Here is a 17,105-nt window from a genome sequence, read left to right on the forward strand (position 1 = left end):
TGCCCTTTGTCCTCGCTGCATCCTAAACCTATTGTACCTTTCATACACCCTACTGGCAGAGCAGTATGTCCAGTTTGTGAACGTATCGCCTCAGTACATTTGGATCAATTTTTTCCGGGCAACAATACTACAAATGACCGCATACCATGCAAGTGCAGAGCAAGTCTTGGTATTGATGCTGTGCGGGATCTGCCATCATGGACGGCGAGTGTCAACCTCGGTTCAATGCCACACGATCCGAAAGATAGTGCCGGAGGATTCGCGCGAGACGCACATACGCTTCTTTCAGTTGGGAGGGCCATCCAGACGCTCGTAAAAGAGAAGGGCTATCTAGATCTATCGCCATCTACCACTCATCTCAACGCCGAATGGGCCAAAAGCGACCCGAATTCCAGCGTTGGAAGACAGTGGTACCCATACATTGACGACGTATCTAGAGCGCTTCGATGGCAAACGTATGGACTCCTCCGTCCGAGGTTTGTCAGTCTCAGGTCCAATGTCATATTCAGGAAAGATGTGCCGAAGATGAATGCGACGATGCAAGCGCTACGGGGGGTGATCAATTCGCTGCGAAAGCTGTTACCAAGGGAGATCCGCCTTCAAGGTGTGGCTCATTGGCATGAGGTGCGAGCATCGCCTCCGGAGATTGCCCTCGAACTTGTTGCTCAAACTGTACATGCCGAAACCGTACATGCCGAAACCCGTCCTAATCTAGAGACACCGGAAGGATGCAAGGCATTTCGTAAGTTCACCATAGCACCCTCCGAAGAACACTGGCTAACAACAAACCTAGTTGGGTCGTTGAAGAAGACTGTGCAAGACCTTGGCCTAGAAAAGAGAGTACTTCCCCGATGTTCTTATGTGGTCTTTCCTCCCAAGGTCGCCCAGCCTAAGCGAGAACTGCATTGGGTCACCGTCCGCTCCACGTTCATGGGGTGGAATCATGAAGGCCAACAAGCATTGTTGAAAGAACGCCGGGACGGCCTCGCAAAGTCGTTCGCTCACCTACCTGCTATGCAGCGCGCCAAACAAGAGCTCATCAACGACTCCATGGAGCAGGACATTCCGCAGGGTACGAGCGCACCCCACCGAAAAGGTCTCCCATACATGAGTCCTGGAATTGCGTTCAATAACAACATCAACCCCCGGCTGCCTTGCCAGATATGCGGGTACTTCCATGACTTTCATCGCTCGCATGAGGTTGATAAGACGAAAAGGATGGACGAGCGCCTTTGGAAGAAGGAAAGGGCGATCTTTTCGTGCGCCGAGCTGGGTGTAGCTGCAGTCATGCATTGCGTTGACGAGTTCGACCGAAGGCGCGAGGGGTCGTAAACATGCTGCAGCCGTGAAAGACGGGCTCTGGCTGTACGGAGCGGGCAGGACTTCAGAGTTGGTAGGAGAAGGTATGGTTTCTCGCCCATCGTCGGGTATGGTGCACTGGTGGATGCTTCTTTTGTGGCTTCTTGTTCAACGTCGTTTGTATGTGGTTTTGATGTCGCTCCTTTCGTCTTTTCTCAAGGTTGGCCTCAATGCGTGCTTCTTCTTTTGCAAGTTAATGTATACATTGTCTTAGTGAGTATTTATCTGCGTATATTTAGATGTGTGTATGGAGCAAAATGCGACGCATATTCTGGCGACACCGAGTGTTGTGTTGCATAAACGCCATGTTGCTCATCGTCCACAGGTTATTGTGGTACTGCGCAATAAGCAGGCTGGAGGACAATGAAGATAGATTGTGAAGGTTGAGGAGCCGAGACGATTAATATACTTAGAAACACACGTGCCGTTCACCGCTACCATGTCCTGTATTAATATGCATACTCTCCAAAGTTCGTTGCGTTCGGCTTACTCTCCATGGCATAGTCGCACTTTGCGTGGTTAATTTCGAATGGGCATGTCGTGGGAAGCTGGCATTATGGAGATGACAGTACCACGCACGAACATCCATCACTATACAACCATGTCGGAGGAGGGTACGACACTCAAGGTCTGTGGCGATGGCTATGCGGGCGCAGTCGGGCTGCGCGGTGACGTGTTGAAGCTACAAAGGTATGATCGACTTCAGCACATCAAAGCACTTTCGGTGTCGTTCGGTGGTGCAAGACGAGTCGCTGAGGGCGAAGCTTCTTAGCCAGGGAAGTGCTGGAAGTTGCGAAGGAGAAGGCGAGGGGGTGACGCGGCGTTCAATGAGCCTTGGGCTCGGGGCTTTCTCGGCCGCGCTAGCACCCGAAAAGGAAGACTTCCGCGGCGATTTCGAACTTCATGAGTCCATCACAGATGCGTTTTCGGGCAGTGTCTTTATGCGATCGAAATTGTATGGATCAGCTTACATACGTGAGTATTTATCACGATCAAAGATATGTGCTGAAGACCAAACTCCTTGTACAACGGCCCGATGTCTGACCCCGTTTACCACGGGCGCTCCCCCAGTCGACCACTGACCAACGCAAGAAGATCGATCATCCTAGTACGCCAAATACTCTGCGACTTCATCTTCATTAGGTATCCACATGTCCAGCTCGTCATCCCCAAGGCTGGGAGCGCTCATTTCGTTCGCGCGAAGCTTGTCAACCTCTTCGAAGTCAACAAGGTAACTACAATGCGAGCGTTAGCATTTTACTCATGGAAAACAGGGAGCTTACTTACCACTTGCAAGTCTCCTGATCCCACATGATATTGTGCAGGCCACGATCGATTGGCATAACCCCACATTTCACCACGGCACTGTTGAAAGGTCAGCACGATAGGCCCGGGATTGGTGGAAGAAAACTTACAGCCATGCAACTTTGAAGGCTTCTCGGACAACCTTCCTCTTCTCAGGAGCCATCTCACAGAACATGTCCATTGACAAAGTCACCCCAGGCAACTTGTTCATGAGCATAAGGACACGATAGCCTCCATCTATGGCTTCATAATGGAAACCCGGGCGCACCGTGCCTTCAGACGTACCACAGAGCCAGGGAGAATGCTGACATTTTTCATGCCCAAGACGGTCAAGAGCTTCTATCTCATTTCTTGTCGCGGGACTCGAAAGTGAAGTGGTAGGTGTGGTGCACAGCTTGAGGTGATCCTTGTATGCAGGCAATCTGGTGCCTCTGGTGTCGTTTTGATCACGTAGCTCCGCCTCGCCATCATCGATCATTTCCTGGTACTCCTCAACTGTACGCCTACTTGCGCGAATTCTGATACTGTTACTAACATGTCTAGGACATTAAGGATTGTTACTTACTGGAACTTGACTTTGACTACACACTCGCCGATGGCTTTCCAGGGCTCATCTAGGCAGACACATGTGTAGACCTGGCGCGCTTCGCAGGGACTGTGGTCATCCTGGAACTCCAGCGTTGATAGCGGTGCGAGTATCTTCCATCGCGCATCCTTGGTGGTGCGGAAGATTTTGCCGACGTATGGATTGTCGCGCAGCCACTTGGGTGACGGCCTTGGCTTGCGGGCTTTCGCACGACTGGGAGCAACATCACTCTCGGGCTTGTGAGAGTCGCTGGAGGAGCTCGAAGTGTTGGAGATGGAACGAGAGGTCATCCTGGAGAGATATCAACGGAGAATACTGCAGCGTGTACAATGATGCGGAGGTGGATCGATGTTAGGGCTTCAGTGTGTTGTTGCACCGGCCGACTACCTGTGCTCCAGTCGGAAATGCGCTAACTCGGGTACTAGCTCAGTCCGACTTAGCGCCATCTTGGATCAGTGATCATTGGCCAATTCAAGGCTCCGCTTTCGAGCTTGAAGTCGAGACGTCTCGCAGTTGATATTGAATGTATTAAACGAAGAGTTATTATTGCATTTTCGAGAAACGTACTACTTCACTTAGAAACCAATTAGTGATTATCATGCCGGGCCGCAATTGAGTAAGCCGGAACAGCGGATTTCAAAAGTGCCGTCCATACACATGAGAGCCGATCAGATCTACTTATAAACTCCGTGGTCCCGCTGCCCATACTTTGAGCTTTTTAGATGTACTGTTGGGTATACACCACTAACATCCCCGAAAATCCGTCTACACACATCAATACGAAGACAGAACTTTTAAGAATGCAAAGTATTACCGACCCTTTCTGACGAACCGTCATTCAATGTTCCAAAGCTGACTACAATATCCCAGATCAGTGTCACCTACTGCGGCCGTGCTGACTTCCAGCCCTGAAAATGGCTGGGGCATCTCTGATCTCTTCTCCGTGCCCGAAATACATTCAGAGCTGCCTTACTGGGCTCAGCTATGATAAACTCTTCACCTTCTACTCAGTGGCGTTGGTGTACTCGGGTCCAGTCTATGCAGCCGAACAAGGTTCTCAGCCTGCGCTCCCGCTTCATCAAACTCATCAGGTCCATCAGTATCGTCAGACGGGTCAAAACCATCATCGATGTATTCGCTATCATCGCCATCGTCGATATCAGCCACCTCAGAACTGCGCCCTGACTCTGTAGCCTCGGAGTTCACGGCACTTTGGGGAGGAGTCTTTGCAAAGCTGACGTTGCGCGGAGACCTGGGCTTCGGTGACGGGCTCTTGTTTGTGTTCTGTGCCCTGGACCGCTTCAAGTTGTCTTTCAGCCCTTTTACCGTCTTTTTGATCGCGTTCGCAGCTTTCATGGGCGATTCTTTGATAGGTGTTAGAACTTTTGAGAGCTGATTCCCGGAACGCAGTCGCCGAATCATGGATTCGGAGGGTAAGGGTGGTGATTCGGAGGGTATTAGTGGTGTTTTGCCGAGGTAGGGCGACCCTACAGCTGCTGAGGGAGTGTCGGCGGCAACCGTCCGAGAGTACCAATCATCTTGCTTCGGAATATCGCTCGCCTTCAACCTCCAGCCTTCACCTCCATCGTCGACGACCTTGTGTAACATAAAGAGAGTTGTGAAGCGAGTACCGAATGTGTGTACGTTGGTCCCCTCGTCCACACAAGTCGGGGTATCGTAGCGGAAGATGGGCGAGTAGTAAAGACCATACTCTTTCGGATTGGATCTGCGCGGTTCGATCCTGAGAAAGATGGTTTCGTTGTAAGTCGAGACGATGCCGTACTTGATCTTGTATTTGTACATGTACTTGGCGGGCTGCCCTGTGATGGGGAGTTAGCGCGATCGAGGACGTTCAATGCTTGGTGTGGCAATGCTGTGCGGACTCGCAGAGACATGTCATAACTCACCAAGAAGGTTGCGCAACGATCCTGCGTTTTTAGAGGCGGGATCCTTGATCATCTTGGCTAGATTATGAGTCGTGCACATCTTGAATTCTCCTATGATGCGCACTGTCTCATCGCCGCCGTTCGAGTCGGAAACATTGAGGATGAGGTCGGGCTCCTGGTCTTTCGGGCGTGATTTGACATCCTCACCTTTAGAGCTGGGAACCGGCGGGTACAACGTCAGTGAATGTTTCACATGCATGTCGCGCAGTGGGCTTACCTGGAGTATTCAATGCGAATGGGCAGGAGCATTGCATCAGCTTCGGATCTGCATTCTGCAAGCGCATGTAAAACCGTTCGCACTGGCGTTGCCAGATTTTGCTTGATGCGCCCATCGACGTCGATTTCTGCCGCCGTTGTTCCCCCCTCGTCTGTGACGAAGTTTGGATGATATACGAGAATCACCGGAGTGTTCACGTTCGTCATGGCTGGGCAGTTATCGAAACTATACGCGGGTGTAGATGGTCAGTGTTTGTCCCCAATGCTGCTCATACAGGGTTACTACTCACCTTGGCTTGATAGCAGCTAAGAAGTCCTCCAGCTCGTCTTGGATGTTCCACTCCCCCAAATGACCCTCGAACATGTGGCGCATGCTGCTCTTTGTCGTGCCCTTTCCTCCATTCTTTACTAACAGGAGCCTTGGAAGCGACGCACAGATAGTCTCCCATGCACTCTCGAAGATATCCGAGAGCTCCAAGGTTTTGGGCGTCATGATTTGCGTGAGCGAATTTGGCTTGTCGATCGTGAGGTCGTAGTACGTGATTCGCAATAAGGACGCGTGCTAAGGAATCACAGCGCAGAGCCGTGTCGCCGTGGATGGTGCGTATAGAATTGTTGCCTAGACAATTTTGACTCCTAGGCGCTCATGATTTGCCCCACCGGTGTTTCCCTCTTCTCCCTCTCTCGCTATACCAATCTCCGCACCTTGATCCGTGCGCGCTTTCTCGCTCCAGAGGAAACCACAGTGACCGCTCCAAGAACGCTTCTCTTGAAAAACTGTGCGGAAGAGATCCACTATGACTTCCACGTCAACCGTTTGATATACTGAGAACACTGCATATATTCTTTATCATTACCCCGTGCACGCGAGCGTGCAGTTCATATGTCGGGCGGTATTGACAATATCCTAACTGTGTGGAGTATCAAAAGCCCGTCGCTCTAGTTCATCTGAACATTCCTCTTCACCTTGCGCTCTCCCTATCGCCCTGCGAGTCCGACCCGCGTTCACTTTTTCCGCGGCCTTTACACCCGGGGCGACAGCAGGGGTATCTCTGCTTGGCGTGTTCACTTCCACAATAAAATGGCGTTCCAGCAAATTCTTTCGTTGTCCTTTCTCTTGCGATTAGAATCGAGAGTATCGTTGCTTGATATACCCCATCAGTCAGCATGGCGCTGGTACGTTGACCCCTCGTGCGCCATTAGTCCACTCGATGTTAACAGGTTGAGTAGAGCAAGTACGGGTTCAGAATCCGAAAACCGGTATGCAGACAGCTTCATCGGCTTCAATGAGTTCTGATCCATGAAATAGTCCTTGTTGCCAAATGCGAAAGCTGCGGCTGGATCTGCAAAGGGGAGTAAGGAGAAGAGCACACCCGGTGCGCGATCCGGACACGGGGCGCCACGCAGTCGAAGAGGCCAGATCAAGAATCGTCCACTGCCCAAGAAAGTGAGAACCATGTGTCAAGGACATGAGCGTTGCCGGTAGCATGGCGCTGATGTAAATGTAGGCAGCACCGTCCGTGGTGCCGAAGGGAAAGAAGACCGCTGGCTTCCGGACTAATGGCCAGCTTCGTATCACGCCGACCTCTCTGAAGTCGCGAGTAACTCTCGATAATATTGCTGAGGGTACGCAAGCCGCGCCCATCTGCATTGACGACGATGGCGATGGTGACATCGGGATCGCCCAACATCGAAGGAGCCCGGTTTCGGTCAACAACGACGCAAAGAGTCAACAGAGTCTTGTAAGAGCGTTTACGCCTCTCTCCATGATCGATCAAAATCGCGAAACCGAAGTTCCGTCTCTTCCCACATCTACACCCGAAGGCGCCGAGCTGAATGAAGACGTGCCTTCCGGTGCTTCGCGCGGCAGCAGCCCCATCGAGATTGCCAGCGAAGATGACGAGCAAGCCTCGGACACGGAGCCTTCTTCCCCCATCGATGGGTATAAGTCTCCGCGGAGAAAGTGCTTGGTCAAACCAGGGCGCTACAGGGCTTTTCGCACGGGTCTGTACACGTTGTTCGCGATTACGAAACCGAAGGCGCGACAGATACCGTTCGACAAAGTCCTCAGAGTCATCAACAACAACCTTTCAGTCGAGAAGCAGTTCTCTCCTCTGGAAGCAAAGCAGGTCCTCAAATATATGAGGGAGAAATTGTTCGACTCGCTGTGCGCCGATCGGGTAGTGGACGTGAATCTGGAGGGGATCAAGTTGTATGCGTAAAGGGGGTGAACGATTTGCCGGAGCAGGGGCGTTAGCTCTATCTTTGAAGCTTTGTATAAGACAAGTTGAGAGCGCGTTCACTTGGAGTCGATTGGATGGTCGGGGCGATTCCGAATTCGTCTTTAATGTACCATTGCCCGATGGCATAACCATGGCGAAACTTCATTCGAATGCGTCATAGCGATGATTGTTGCGTCCCGGTTATCTTGCAAGACACTACCGTCCTCTTGCGCTGATCTGGAGCCACGGTCCGACCTGAACAGCTCATCTTGTGAAGACTTTCTCACTCTGCGTGAAGTCAAGCCATATTCTTATGGTACAGCACATAGCTTGGCCGCAGTTACACTCCACGCCTTCCCGTGTGTATGGTGACGCTGTGTACGTTGGAATATGCGTCGTCTCGTCCGTCGGGCGACCATTGAGGTGTGGGTGGTAATGACATGGGCGCGGGATTGGTGGCTAATCGAGCTCAGCTGCGTCGCGATATAAAAGAGCGTAACCCTGTCGTTGTTAGCATGGCGGAGTGGGAGATGCAAACAGTGACCTGCTTCGTGCCGTCGGAATGGGATATCGCTAGATATCCGATGGCTACTCGAACAGGCGCCATGCAGGGGAGACTGGAGATGCGCGTCCGTTATGATGCATACAGACCCCAACATCATCCATATCCAGCCTACGACGGCGTTCCACCAAGGCGCGATGTGGTCCAGCGTTCCAGACTTCTCAGCACTCCGGGCCAATCCTGCGGCTCCGCATCCCTTGAAAGCTCCACTGGCTTCTCCTCCTCATCCTCAGCCGCCGTAGTATATAGTCGGGCTCGTCCCGATTGCGCGTGCTAGCGTGCGCCATGGGATGTCGGGCTTGGTGTTCGTGTCGTGGATTACGGTGGCTGGCGTGTGGTTCGTCTTGGAGAATATCGATGCGGAGATATAAAGTGAGAGGAAAGTGATTTTGATATCAGTTATCAACTTGATGTCCTACTCATGGTCAGTGATGGTGCATTGGAGGTATCTTGTACGTTCTTACACTGGTGGTGGTCATGTCGATGATGCCCACGAGGGTGCCGGCACGGCTGCACAGGACGACGACCGTTTCATACCGGCTTCGGCCTGGGTGATGCACCTGTTGATTCAATCGCGACGAGTTGAAGCTTTCGCAGGGCGGCAATGTTGCGAATTGCTGGGAAAACGGCTTTATGATGCATCGGACGAGACTGCCCAGGTGGTGAGCAAGGAGCAAGTGACGTCGCGCGATTAGCCCCGCTTATCGCTTATCGCGCTGTCACGTGGATCCTGTGCCGACCACCGGCAACGATCATGGCTGACTTTCAGGCAATCTTATCCGGGCAGAAGCTGTGTCGTCTTGTTTCAAAGTACGTCAATGCACGATTGAACGCAGTGAAATGAGGAAATTCCCCACACTATCTTTTCTGAAAGCTGTGCAGTGGTCCCCACTCATGCGAGATAAAGACGACCGCATCATGATATGGATTTAGGGCTGTAGAAATAGGGTCGCTCCAACACACAGAAGTAACAGCATGCAGCAAGCTATGAGTATATTGAAATGTCTAGGTTCATCCTGGACTAAAGTTCTACGCCATAGATGGCATCTTGGCCGCTGAGCCATCTGCGGTGTGATCGGTACCGGAAAGGTTACAAAAGAGTACAACGCCCAGAGATACCTTTTGGCCGTACATAACCACAGCAGGATGTGTCTAAGAAGTCCTCGTAATGTGTCCACGTAGCTTCTCCATCCAAACTCGTCATGCTTTGACGAACAAGGCGAAGTATGAGCACACGTTCGATTTGAATGAAGTAAATACAGCAGCCTAATCACGTCTGGCATATCGCATGAGGTTAGCGCATGTCTGGCTAGACGACCATTCCAGTGAATGAGAGCTTGGTCGATGACAGAGTTGCAGGAATGAGTCGAGAGTTCCGCGGGAGTCGTCAAGCTGCATTGGAGTTTCGGATGGGTGGCTCATTGATATGAAGTAGACGTCGTAACAAATACTAATTGATGGTCGAATGGCTACACTCCCTATAGTGTGATATTGTTCGGTAGATTCAGACTGAACGTAAACATGGTTGACGGCTATCGCGCAGCAGACATGGAGCTGCCGATTGATGGAGAACCTGATCCTGCATTCATCTTCGGTAAGTTGTCGTTCATGACGAACGCGCAATGCCTGCTGCAAAGCCATAAAGACGACACAGTAGAGCAAGAAGGCCTGCTCATACTACCTCGTGCGTGCCGAGTTTCACCACTTCCTTACCTTCCGTCTACGCCTACGTGATGAGCCCGAAGTCGCGCTGTAGATGCATTCTTGGAGACTATGGCCGAGCTGAGCGTGGCGCAATGCACCCTTATACCGGAGGGCCTCGTCCACGTTTCGGAAAGCGGTGGCCGGGCTTCGGCGTGATATGCCCAGGAGCGGAAGGGTAATCCAACCTGCATTCGACCTCCGAGCGATGGCCAGCACCATGCGACAGCCCAAGTCGCAGCTACAACCGCAAGTCCTCCAAGATTCCTCTGATGTTTGTCCTTGCACCCGTCACATCCGAGCGTCGCAATCGATATCGCAACCTGTCTAGCTTTGCGTCATCATGAAGACAAGCCTGGTTATTCGCAGAGGGTGGAGACATGGTGGTGTCCGTAATTCGCGGTCGCATCGCCTTCGATAGCGTTCCATGCGAAAGAGAGAGGATGAGGAGAGCTGAGAGCTGCGCCAAACAGCATGGTCAGTATATGACTTCGGAGAGAGACGGCGGGGTAACTTACCAGCCAAGCAAGGTGCCATCTCCTTGAGTCAGGCCTTTCCCGAGGCGTTGCGCATCCTGTGTCTGCGCTCCGGCAAAGTCCGCTTCATGCTGTGGGAGTACGACCGTGTCAGCTTTCTTGGTGTGGTGTAGTCTCTTCAGTTGGAATGCCCAGACGCAGCGACAAATGCGAGCTGCGCTTCAGGACGGCTCATGCACTCGTTCGCGTTTCGGAAAGTAGATGCGGGGCGTGGGCTTGAGGTGGTCCGGCCGGTTGACGTCGATGCTTGATGAGAGGCATAGATTCCACAGGAGAGTGGAATGCCAGCGAAGAGCCAACGGGTTGCATCTGGGAGTCAGCGCTCGTTCGTATGGCGACTCCCTTTTGTCGGCAGGGCGTTGTGCAGTTGTCCAACGCAGCCTGTGGTGCGCCAAATGAGCTTTCGTCACTCTGGTATAGCGGGTCCGAGTGCTGAACGTGTGAAGACCTGGCGATGTGCCCGAGGAGCCAGTTCTCGTTACATGAAGCTTACAGTAGATTCTACTACAGCCCCGGTCGAAGTCCTCGCTGGTGCTGTTATTCTGATATTGGGGATCATCGTGAGTATCAATCGGTGCCGCCGGATGCAGCGCAGCGCTGACTCCTGCGTAAACCGTTATACGCGGAGATATAAATGGACTCTTCGCACGTTTGCGACTGGCGCGCAAGAGCTGGATACCCGCAGCCTTGGACTGGTTCAGCCCTGTGGGGTCGTGATGCGCGCAAAGTACTGTGCTAAGGTATGCATTGGTGACAGTGATAATAGGACAATGTGAGAACAGAGTCCGAAGAGCGCGGTTCCAGTGATGTGGTTGGAGAAGTTGTGGTGAGCACGTCTAGGTCGAATCTCCGGGGATGACGTCGGGCCACCGCGGGCTTGGCATCTCCCTATTGGCTGTGAGGAACTGACCACAACAACACCACTTCCGTCTCGTCTTCTTTCGCGAGCCTTTCAATCGTGCATCATCTGTTGCGCAAGTGTCCAGCAACTGCCAGTGTGATGAGGGACGATCTCACTTTTGGATGTCGGGCGCCACCGCGATTCAGTCGTTGACGTTCCTGCGCCCCTTCTGGAAACCGCGAACATAAACTCCGTTTCGGCCAGTCTACTCACCCTCGGGATTCATGAAATCGGCGAACGCTCTTCAGCGGCTGCGACTCAACCATCGGAGCCTGACAATAATGTTGCTGGTTTTTGGACCGATTGGTTAGTTGCGGGATAGCTCATCTTTCGCTTGGCTATCAGCCGTCCTCTGATGAAGAGGTTACCTGTACTGCGCACACTATACACATCCACCCGGCGATCGATATGGAGTATCCGCATTGTGATATCGGCACATCATGTACAAGGTCGCTGGCCAGTGAGTCCCATATCTCAGGCCTCCACGGATCACAGTCAAGGCTATGCCGCGGTGGCTGACTGTATCAGCAGATCTGTTAAGCTCGTACAACCCGATGAAGCGACTGGACTTACTCCCACTAGCCGATGAATGTACTTACAAAATCCACGAATCAACTCATTTCTAGCCCTGGCCGCATTTCACTTCCTTGCGTCGTAAGCCTGGTGCTACGCACGCTGCTGCGGAGCTCTGCGGACTGTTTGCAGCGGATTTGTGGACATGATAATAGCTCCGATGAAGCATTATATCCTAGTTTCGACCTCTTCGTACGTCAAGACGAACTGCAATCGACAGTCTTGAACTTCAGTCACGGGGCTGGGTCGTATCGTCTTATCTCGTCCTTCTAATTTTCATGTTTTTGATGCTGCGACACGAGCTCGTTAGCTTCTTTCTATAACCTTGGTAAGCATTCGCTCCAAGCTTCTAGTCGATTGCAACATGAGTGATCCATCCGCTAATGGGTTTGGTATACGTACTTCACATGTGCTTGAATTGGGGGCTTGATGCATCTGCTAAAGGTTTAGTGATAGCCTACAGCAGTGAAGGATTGAAACCTCGATTGGCGCTAAGGGGCTCAGCAGATATTCGACAACCGCTTCTTCATTACTTTGTCAACACCAAAGATACTGCACGAGCGGTCTTTCCCAGCACGCGCTTATCATACAAGCTGCACCGACGTCACTTCACACATACGCATTGCAACACGCAAACCACTCTGGGCCATGTCTGCCGCATTGAGTAGTCAAAGATCACTTCTTCTGGAGATGCGAGAGATCAAGCGGGAAACCGTACATAGCAATGAAGCCTACGGTGCATATCCAAGAAGCTCCAACCTTTCGATCTCAAGCAGTCAAACCAACAGTCTCGGTCGACGCTACGCATTCGATTGGTCGCAAAGCGTGAGCATCGGTATGCTCTTTTCAACACCAGTTTCACATCAGCCTAACATGACGAAAGGGCAGCTCATGGATACGGCCTTTCGCGACAAGAAAATAGATCTCGAGAGCTTCAGCCGCCTCGTCGTGGAGGTCAAGCAATCCTCGAAAGTCATCCCATCGAGAGCCGACATCAGTCGCAACGGGTCAGAAGTGCAAGTCCCCTGCACTCCATCGTCCTTCGTTCAAGTTCTCTGCACCCCAGACCTGGCAACCACCTGCACTTCGAAGTCTCTGGACGGAAAAGTCAAAGTACTCTGTACACCGTCATTCGTGGAGTATTGTATGAGTAAAGCTACACAAGGTATAGGGAAGACTCCGACATCGGAACAGTAAGTATCAACATTTTTTGGTGGAAATATCATAGCTTACACCGTTAGTAGACCCACTAGCTACTATGAATGGGATTACGTCGGTACCCATGAAAAGCAATACGCAACATTCTCGTTCGTCGAAGATCCAAGGGGCGAGTAGTTTATCGACTATCATCGAATATCCCGTCACTGACAGTCAAATAGTAGTCGGCGCCCCGTCCGTAGCCCCGGCGATGACTGAGCAGTTATGCTCGCTCGATACAGTCCACTGCGATGGGATAGCAACATCCAACGGTTTCGTATTGCCCCTCCCAAGGGGAAACCACGATGAGTTTGATGAATTTCACGACGACACGCTTTCGGACGAAGACTTCCTGGCTCTTTGATAATTCACTGTGTGTCTCGTTCTACATACTACGGTCAGAAAGCATCCTCACTCAAACGTATACCAGGGCAGATCCTTGGACTGCCGACTCGTATCCTGACTTGCACTTTCGTCGTCGCACATTGTAGACAGTACTTGCTTTTGTCCCACAAATGGGGCAGTTCGCCGATAGCGGTGCCGCTGCTGGCGCCCCGGACTTGAGTTGGAGACGAGGAAACATCAATGAAGTGCTTCCACACACACACTTCAAGAAATCCAGGTGGTGTTTATTCCAAGGGCATGAAGTCATCAAGATCAGTGGTTGCGAAGCACGGGAACCCAACAGCAACCAGAGCTACTTACTTTTGCTATTGTAGCCCGTTAATCCGTATGAGAGCCTGATACTGAGTGACGTGACGGCTTCTCCGATGGGATCGATGTGGGCTCGATGTGGGCGAATCTGCTGCGATATGGGCCACATAGCTTCGCAAACACCAAAGCGTTGGAGGTAATATAGTCTGTAAACATGGTGACATGCGCTTTCTTTGCGCACCCCCGCATTGATTATTACCTGATGTTCGATCAACTACATAATATATATCATAAAGAGCGGTCACAAAATTAGCTGTATCCACGGTCAAGGGCACAGCTCATCTTTAATCAAGGGCGCAACGGCAAGTCTATAGATTACTTCTCTCGAGAGGCGAGCGATTGCTGGTATACTCCTCTCAGGTAGCATCAATATCAACACCACGCAACATAGTCAATGCAAATTATGCCGAAGATGAAAAAAAAAACATTGGGTACTAAATTCATATGGTCCCTTCGGACCTGCTATCTAAGTAATGCGCGTGTGGATACAATTTGGTGTCTGCTAGAGCTCAGAACAGCCAATTACATGCGTAACACCGGTGGAATGCCCAGAGTTGCGCGTCATGTCTACTCCGTTGGTGGGATATCTACCGTGATAGTGCTGCTAGCGGGCGCGGTGTTCATTGTCGAAACCCGCAATTGGCGCATTTCGTTGGTTCAAATGGGAAAGTTGGGCTGAGATCTACGATAACAGGTAGTGGACGGCCGGCTCGCTCACCGTCCTTGTAAAGCTTCAGCGGTATTTTTCCTCCGGACTTCGACGACTTGTCTTCCTTACCTTCCAGGGATGGTCCGCTGTATCTTGGCAGCGCAATAGTCATATTCTTGATGTTTCGGTCAAACTCCTGGAACTCCCGAACTTTAACAACGCATTCCGCGCGAATTGTTTTCAGCTTTTCGATATCTAGGAGTATGTCTTCGTAAGCAGTAACGCTTTTCTTTATGTCGTCAACGCTTCCCAAGGAGGTACTGTTGGCCGAAGCTGCATCTAGAGCATTCACTCCAGATCCTAAATGCTCCTTGGCTGTGAGTAGCTCAGCCTTTTTTCCTGCAATATCTTCGTCAGATTCCCGGATCTTGGCAGCTAGAGCAAGATATTGGTGGCGGCGATTATCGCACGCGGCGAAAAGGACATCTTTCAACTGTGCGTCTTCAGCAGTGGTATCCCATTGAGATATAGGTGTGGTGGCGAATCCATTAGCTGGAGATTCGGGGCGACATTCTGGATCCATCGAAATGTTGTTGTATGCGTCGATGGGGAATGTTGAATTGTTGGTGGAAGATAATAAGAGATTACTACTGCACCTTACAGCTTTTATAATATGGGAGGTACTTTGTGAAGTGGTCGGACGGAATTACACATTGAGCTAGATTGTACGGTCACATTTGCGATGTATATCCACACTACGTTGTTTCTCGATCGGCACTTACTTTCGGCCTACGCTGGAAGAAGTTACATTGTGGCTGCATGTTGAATGCAGCGACTCTCCCAGACACCCCAATCTGGATGTTGAGGGCAAGGCGTTGTAAGCGGAGAGCTATAGCAGAAACCACCCTCGGCTTTAGCGCTCGCAATATCTTCAGTTGTCTTAGAGTGTTTCGGGGCTGGTCGCTTGAGCGATTTGAAGCGCGCCGCTGACCCCTAGCGTTGGGTCTTATCCTTGACGTTGACATTACTGTTTACTGGTCTGAGTACATTCAAGCCGTAGGGATGTTATTAGTAGGGTATGGTTTTCGCCTTATATGAAGATAGTAAAGGCGAAATTAGCCTGGGGTTCAAACACATTTTAGGAATATCCTGCATTACATTACGACACAGGCTGGAGTGCCAACCCAGTCGCGCGCTTTTGTTCACTTTGGAGTTACGTAACTAAGCACAGTAGATGTGGATCCTGATGTAGATCAGGCCCACCGCTCTGATATGCTCGCAGGATGCCGGCGTTGCGTTCTTTGACGTTATTGATCATGTGCTCGATGGCATCAGTAGCGTGCTCTTCCAGGCGCTCTTCGTGGGCGGCGTGTGCCTCATCCCGAATCTCATGCAGACGCTTCAGCCAGTACATCCATCGCCACGGCGTAAACCCAATTGGCGAACGCATTCCTAGCTCAGATTCAACAAACTTTTGACCACCCTGACTAAGCGTGCCCGGGCAGTCGTTCCAGAAAGCGTCCGATAACTGGATGAGGCAGTAGTTGGCCTCTTTGATCCATGCGCAAGCAGCTGGCAGCAAATCCGCAACGGTGAGGCTGCGGATGTCACGAGATAGATCTTCCTCGTCTGGCGTCTCTGGGCTGCAAAGGGCTCGTGTCTCCTCAAATGTGGATCGAAACAGGACGAGAGCGATCTGACAGATCTTGTGGTTGGTCACGCGGGTTGACGCCAGCTTGGCCAAGAAGGAGGCAAAGTTGAGGCGATGAACACCGGACATGGGCGCGCAATTGGTGATCCAGAAATCCGTCATGTCCGCGGCCAGGAAGGGAAGGTCATTCCACAGCGTGCCTTGCACTGTTCGTGCGATATCGATGCCGTAGTTTCCTGACACAGGCCTAGTTAGGGGACCAAGTCCCTGGATGCGGATGATATCCAGGACCAGGCGGTCTTGATCAGCGCTTTCGTGAGACGCCAGCCGACCGAGCTGATAGTAGATGTGCCATATAGAATGCAGGTAGCCTTCAAGAGAATCGACTCCGTCGCCCACAGCACAATACCGGTCACTGATGATCCAAGTTCGGTTGGTAAAGGCTCCGAGGCGAAGCTGCTCGATCTCCCCGCGGGCGATGCATTCACGGACGTTCTGCCGGTCGTGGGTGCTGTCGTCTAACTTTGTGATGTCCGATGGGCCTTTGGGAAACGGGCTTAGCAGTGCATCGCGGAAGGTTTCCATGCTAAAAGGGCTGTAGCGTAACTGAATTCGCCGAACAGATGCAGTAGAGAGTTGGAAAGGACAAGCGAAGAAGGCAGGCAGATATGTAGTCCACGTCGATGTTTGTGTTGTCCTCTCATATAGAGCTAGGAGTACTGACGTGTCAAGTCACAAGAGTCATTTGTGAACCCTCTCCTGTAGATAATGCTACGGCACAGTTGTAGACGCGCAGGGTTTGTGGAGTAAGCTACCCAATGTGACCTTGTAAGTCGCGAGTTGGAGCCGGAATGGTGCCGAAGCTAGCTCAGGCTGGGATGTCTCCTCTTCGTGTGGCAGTGCGCAGCCACTAAATCGCCAATAATTCGTGGGGTAGCTGTTAGAGCGACGGTTTTGTTGGTGGGGTTGTGCAGTTAAGGTTTCGTG

At 51.6% G+C, this 17,105-nt stretch overlaps 4 protein-coding genes across 4 annotated transcripts; 1 reads left to right on the forward strand and 3 right to left on the reverse strand.

Annotated features, from left to right (window-relative positions):
* Positions 1-2,464: 2,464 nt before the first annotated feature.
* On the reverse strand, positions 2,465-3,540 carry J4E92_010364 (uncharacterized protein; the record flags this gene model as incomplete). The annotated part of the gene is made up of 4 exons (XM_051501702.1): positions 2,465-2,594; positions 2,647-2,724; positions 2,775-3,194; positions 3,230-3,540. The coding sequence occupies 4 exons, from the start codon at positions 3,538-3,540 to the stop codon at positions 2,465-2,467; spliced, it is 939 nt and encodes a 312-aa protein (XP_051348051.1).
* Positions 3,541-4,246: 706 nt separating this feature from the next.
* Positions 4,247-5,905, reverse strand: J4E92_010365 (uncharacterized protein; the record flags this gene model as incomplete). Its single annotated transcript, XM_051501703.1, has 4 exons — positions 4,247-5,070; positions 5,158-5,351; positions 5,414-5,638; positions 5,703-5,905. 4 exons carry the CDS (start codon positions 5,903-5,905, stop codon positions 4,247-4,249), a joined length of 1,446 nt encoding a protein of 481 aa, XP_051348052.1.
* Positions 5,906-6,579: 674 nt separating this feature from the next.
* On the forward strand, positions 6,580-7,634 carry J4E92_010366 (uncharacterized protein; the record flags this gene model as incomplete). The annotated part of the gene is made up of 2 exons (XM_051501704.1): positions 6,580-6,588; positions 6,921-7,634. 2 exons carry the CDS (start codon positions 6,580-6,582, stop codon positions 7,632-7,634), a joined length of 723 nt encoding a protein of 240 aa, XP_051348053.1.
* Positions 7,635-15,680: 8,046 nt separating this feature from the next.
* J4E92_010367 (uncharacterized protein) lies at positions 15,681-16,703 on the reverse strand (the record flags this gene model as incomplete). The annotated part of the gene is made up of 1 exon (XM_051501705.1): positions 15,681-16,703. The coding sequence occupies one exon, from the start codon at positions 16,701-16,703 to the stop codon at positions 15,681-15,683; it is 1,023 nt and encodes a 340-aa protein (XP_051348054.1).
* Between the last annotated feature and the right edge of the window lie 402 nt (positions 16,704-17,105).

Source organism: Alternaria infectoria (assembly GCF_024043175.1).
Source record: "Alternaria infectoria strain BMP 0036 chromosome Unknown scaffold_35, whole genome shotgun sequence".
NCBI classification, from domain to species: Eukaryota; Fungi; Ascomycota; class Dothideomycetes; order Pleosporales; family Pleosporaceae; genus Alternaria; species Alternaria infectoria.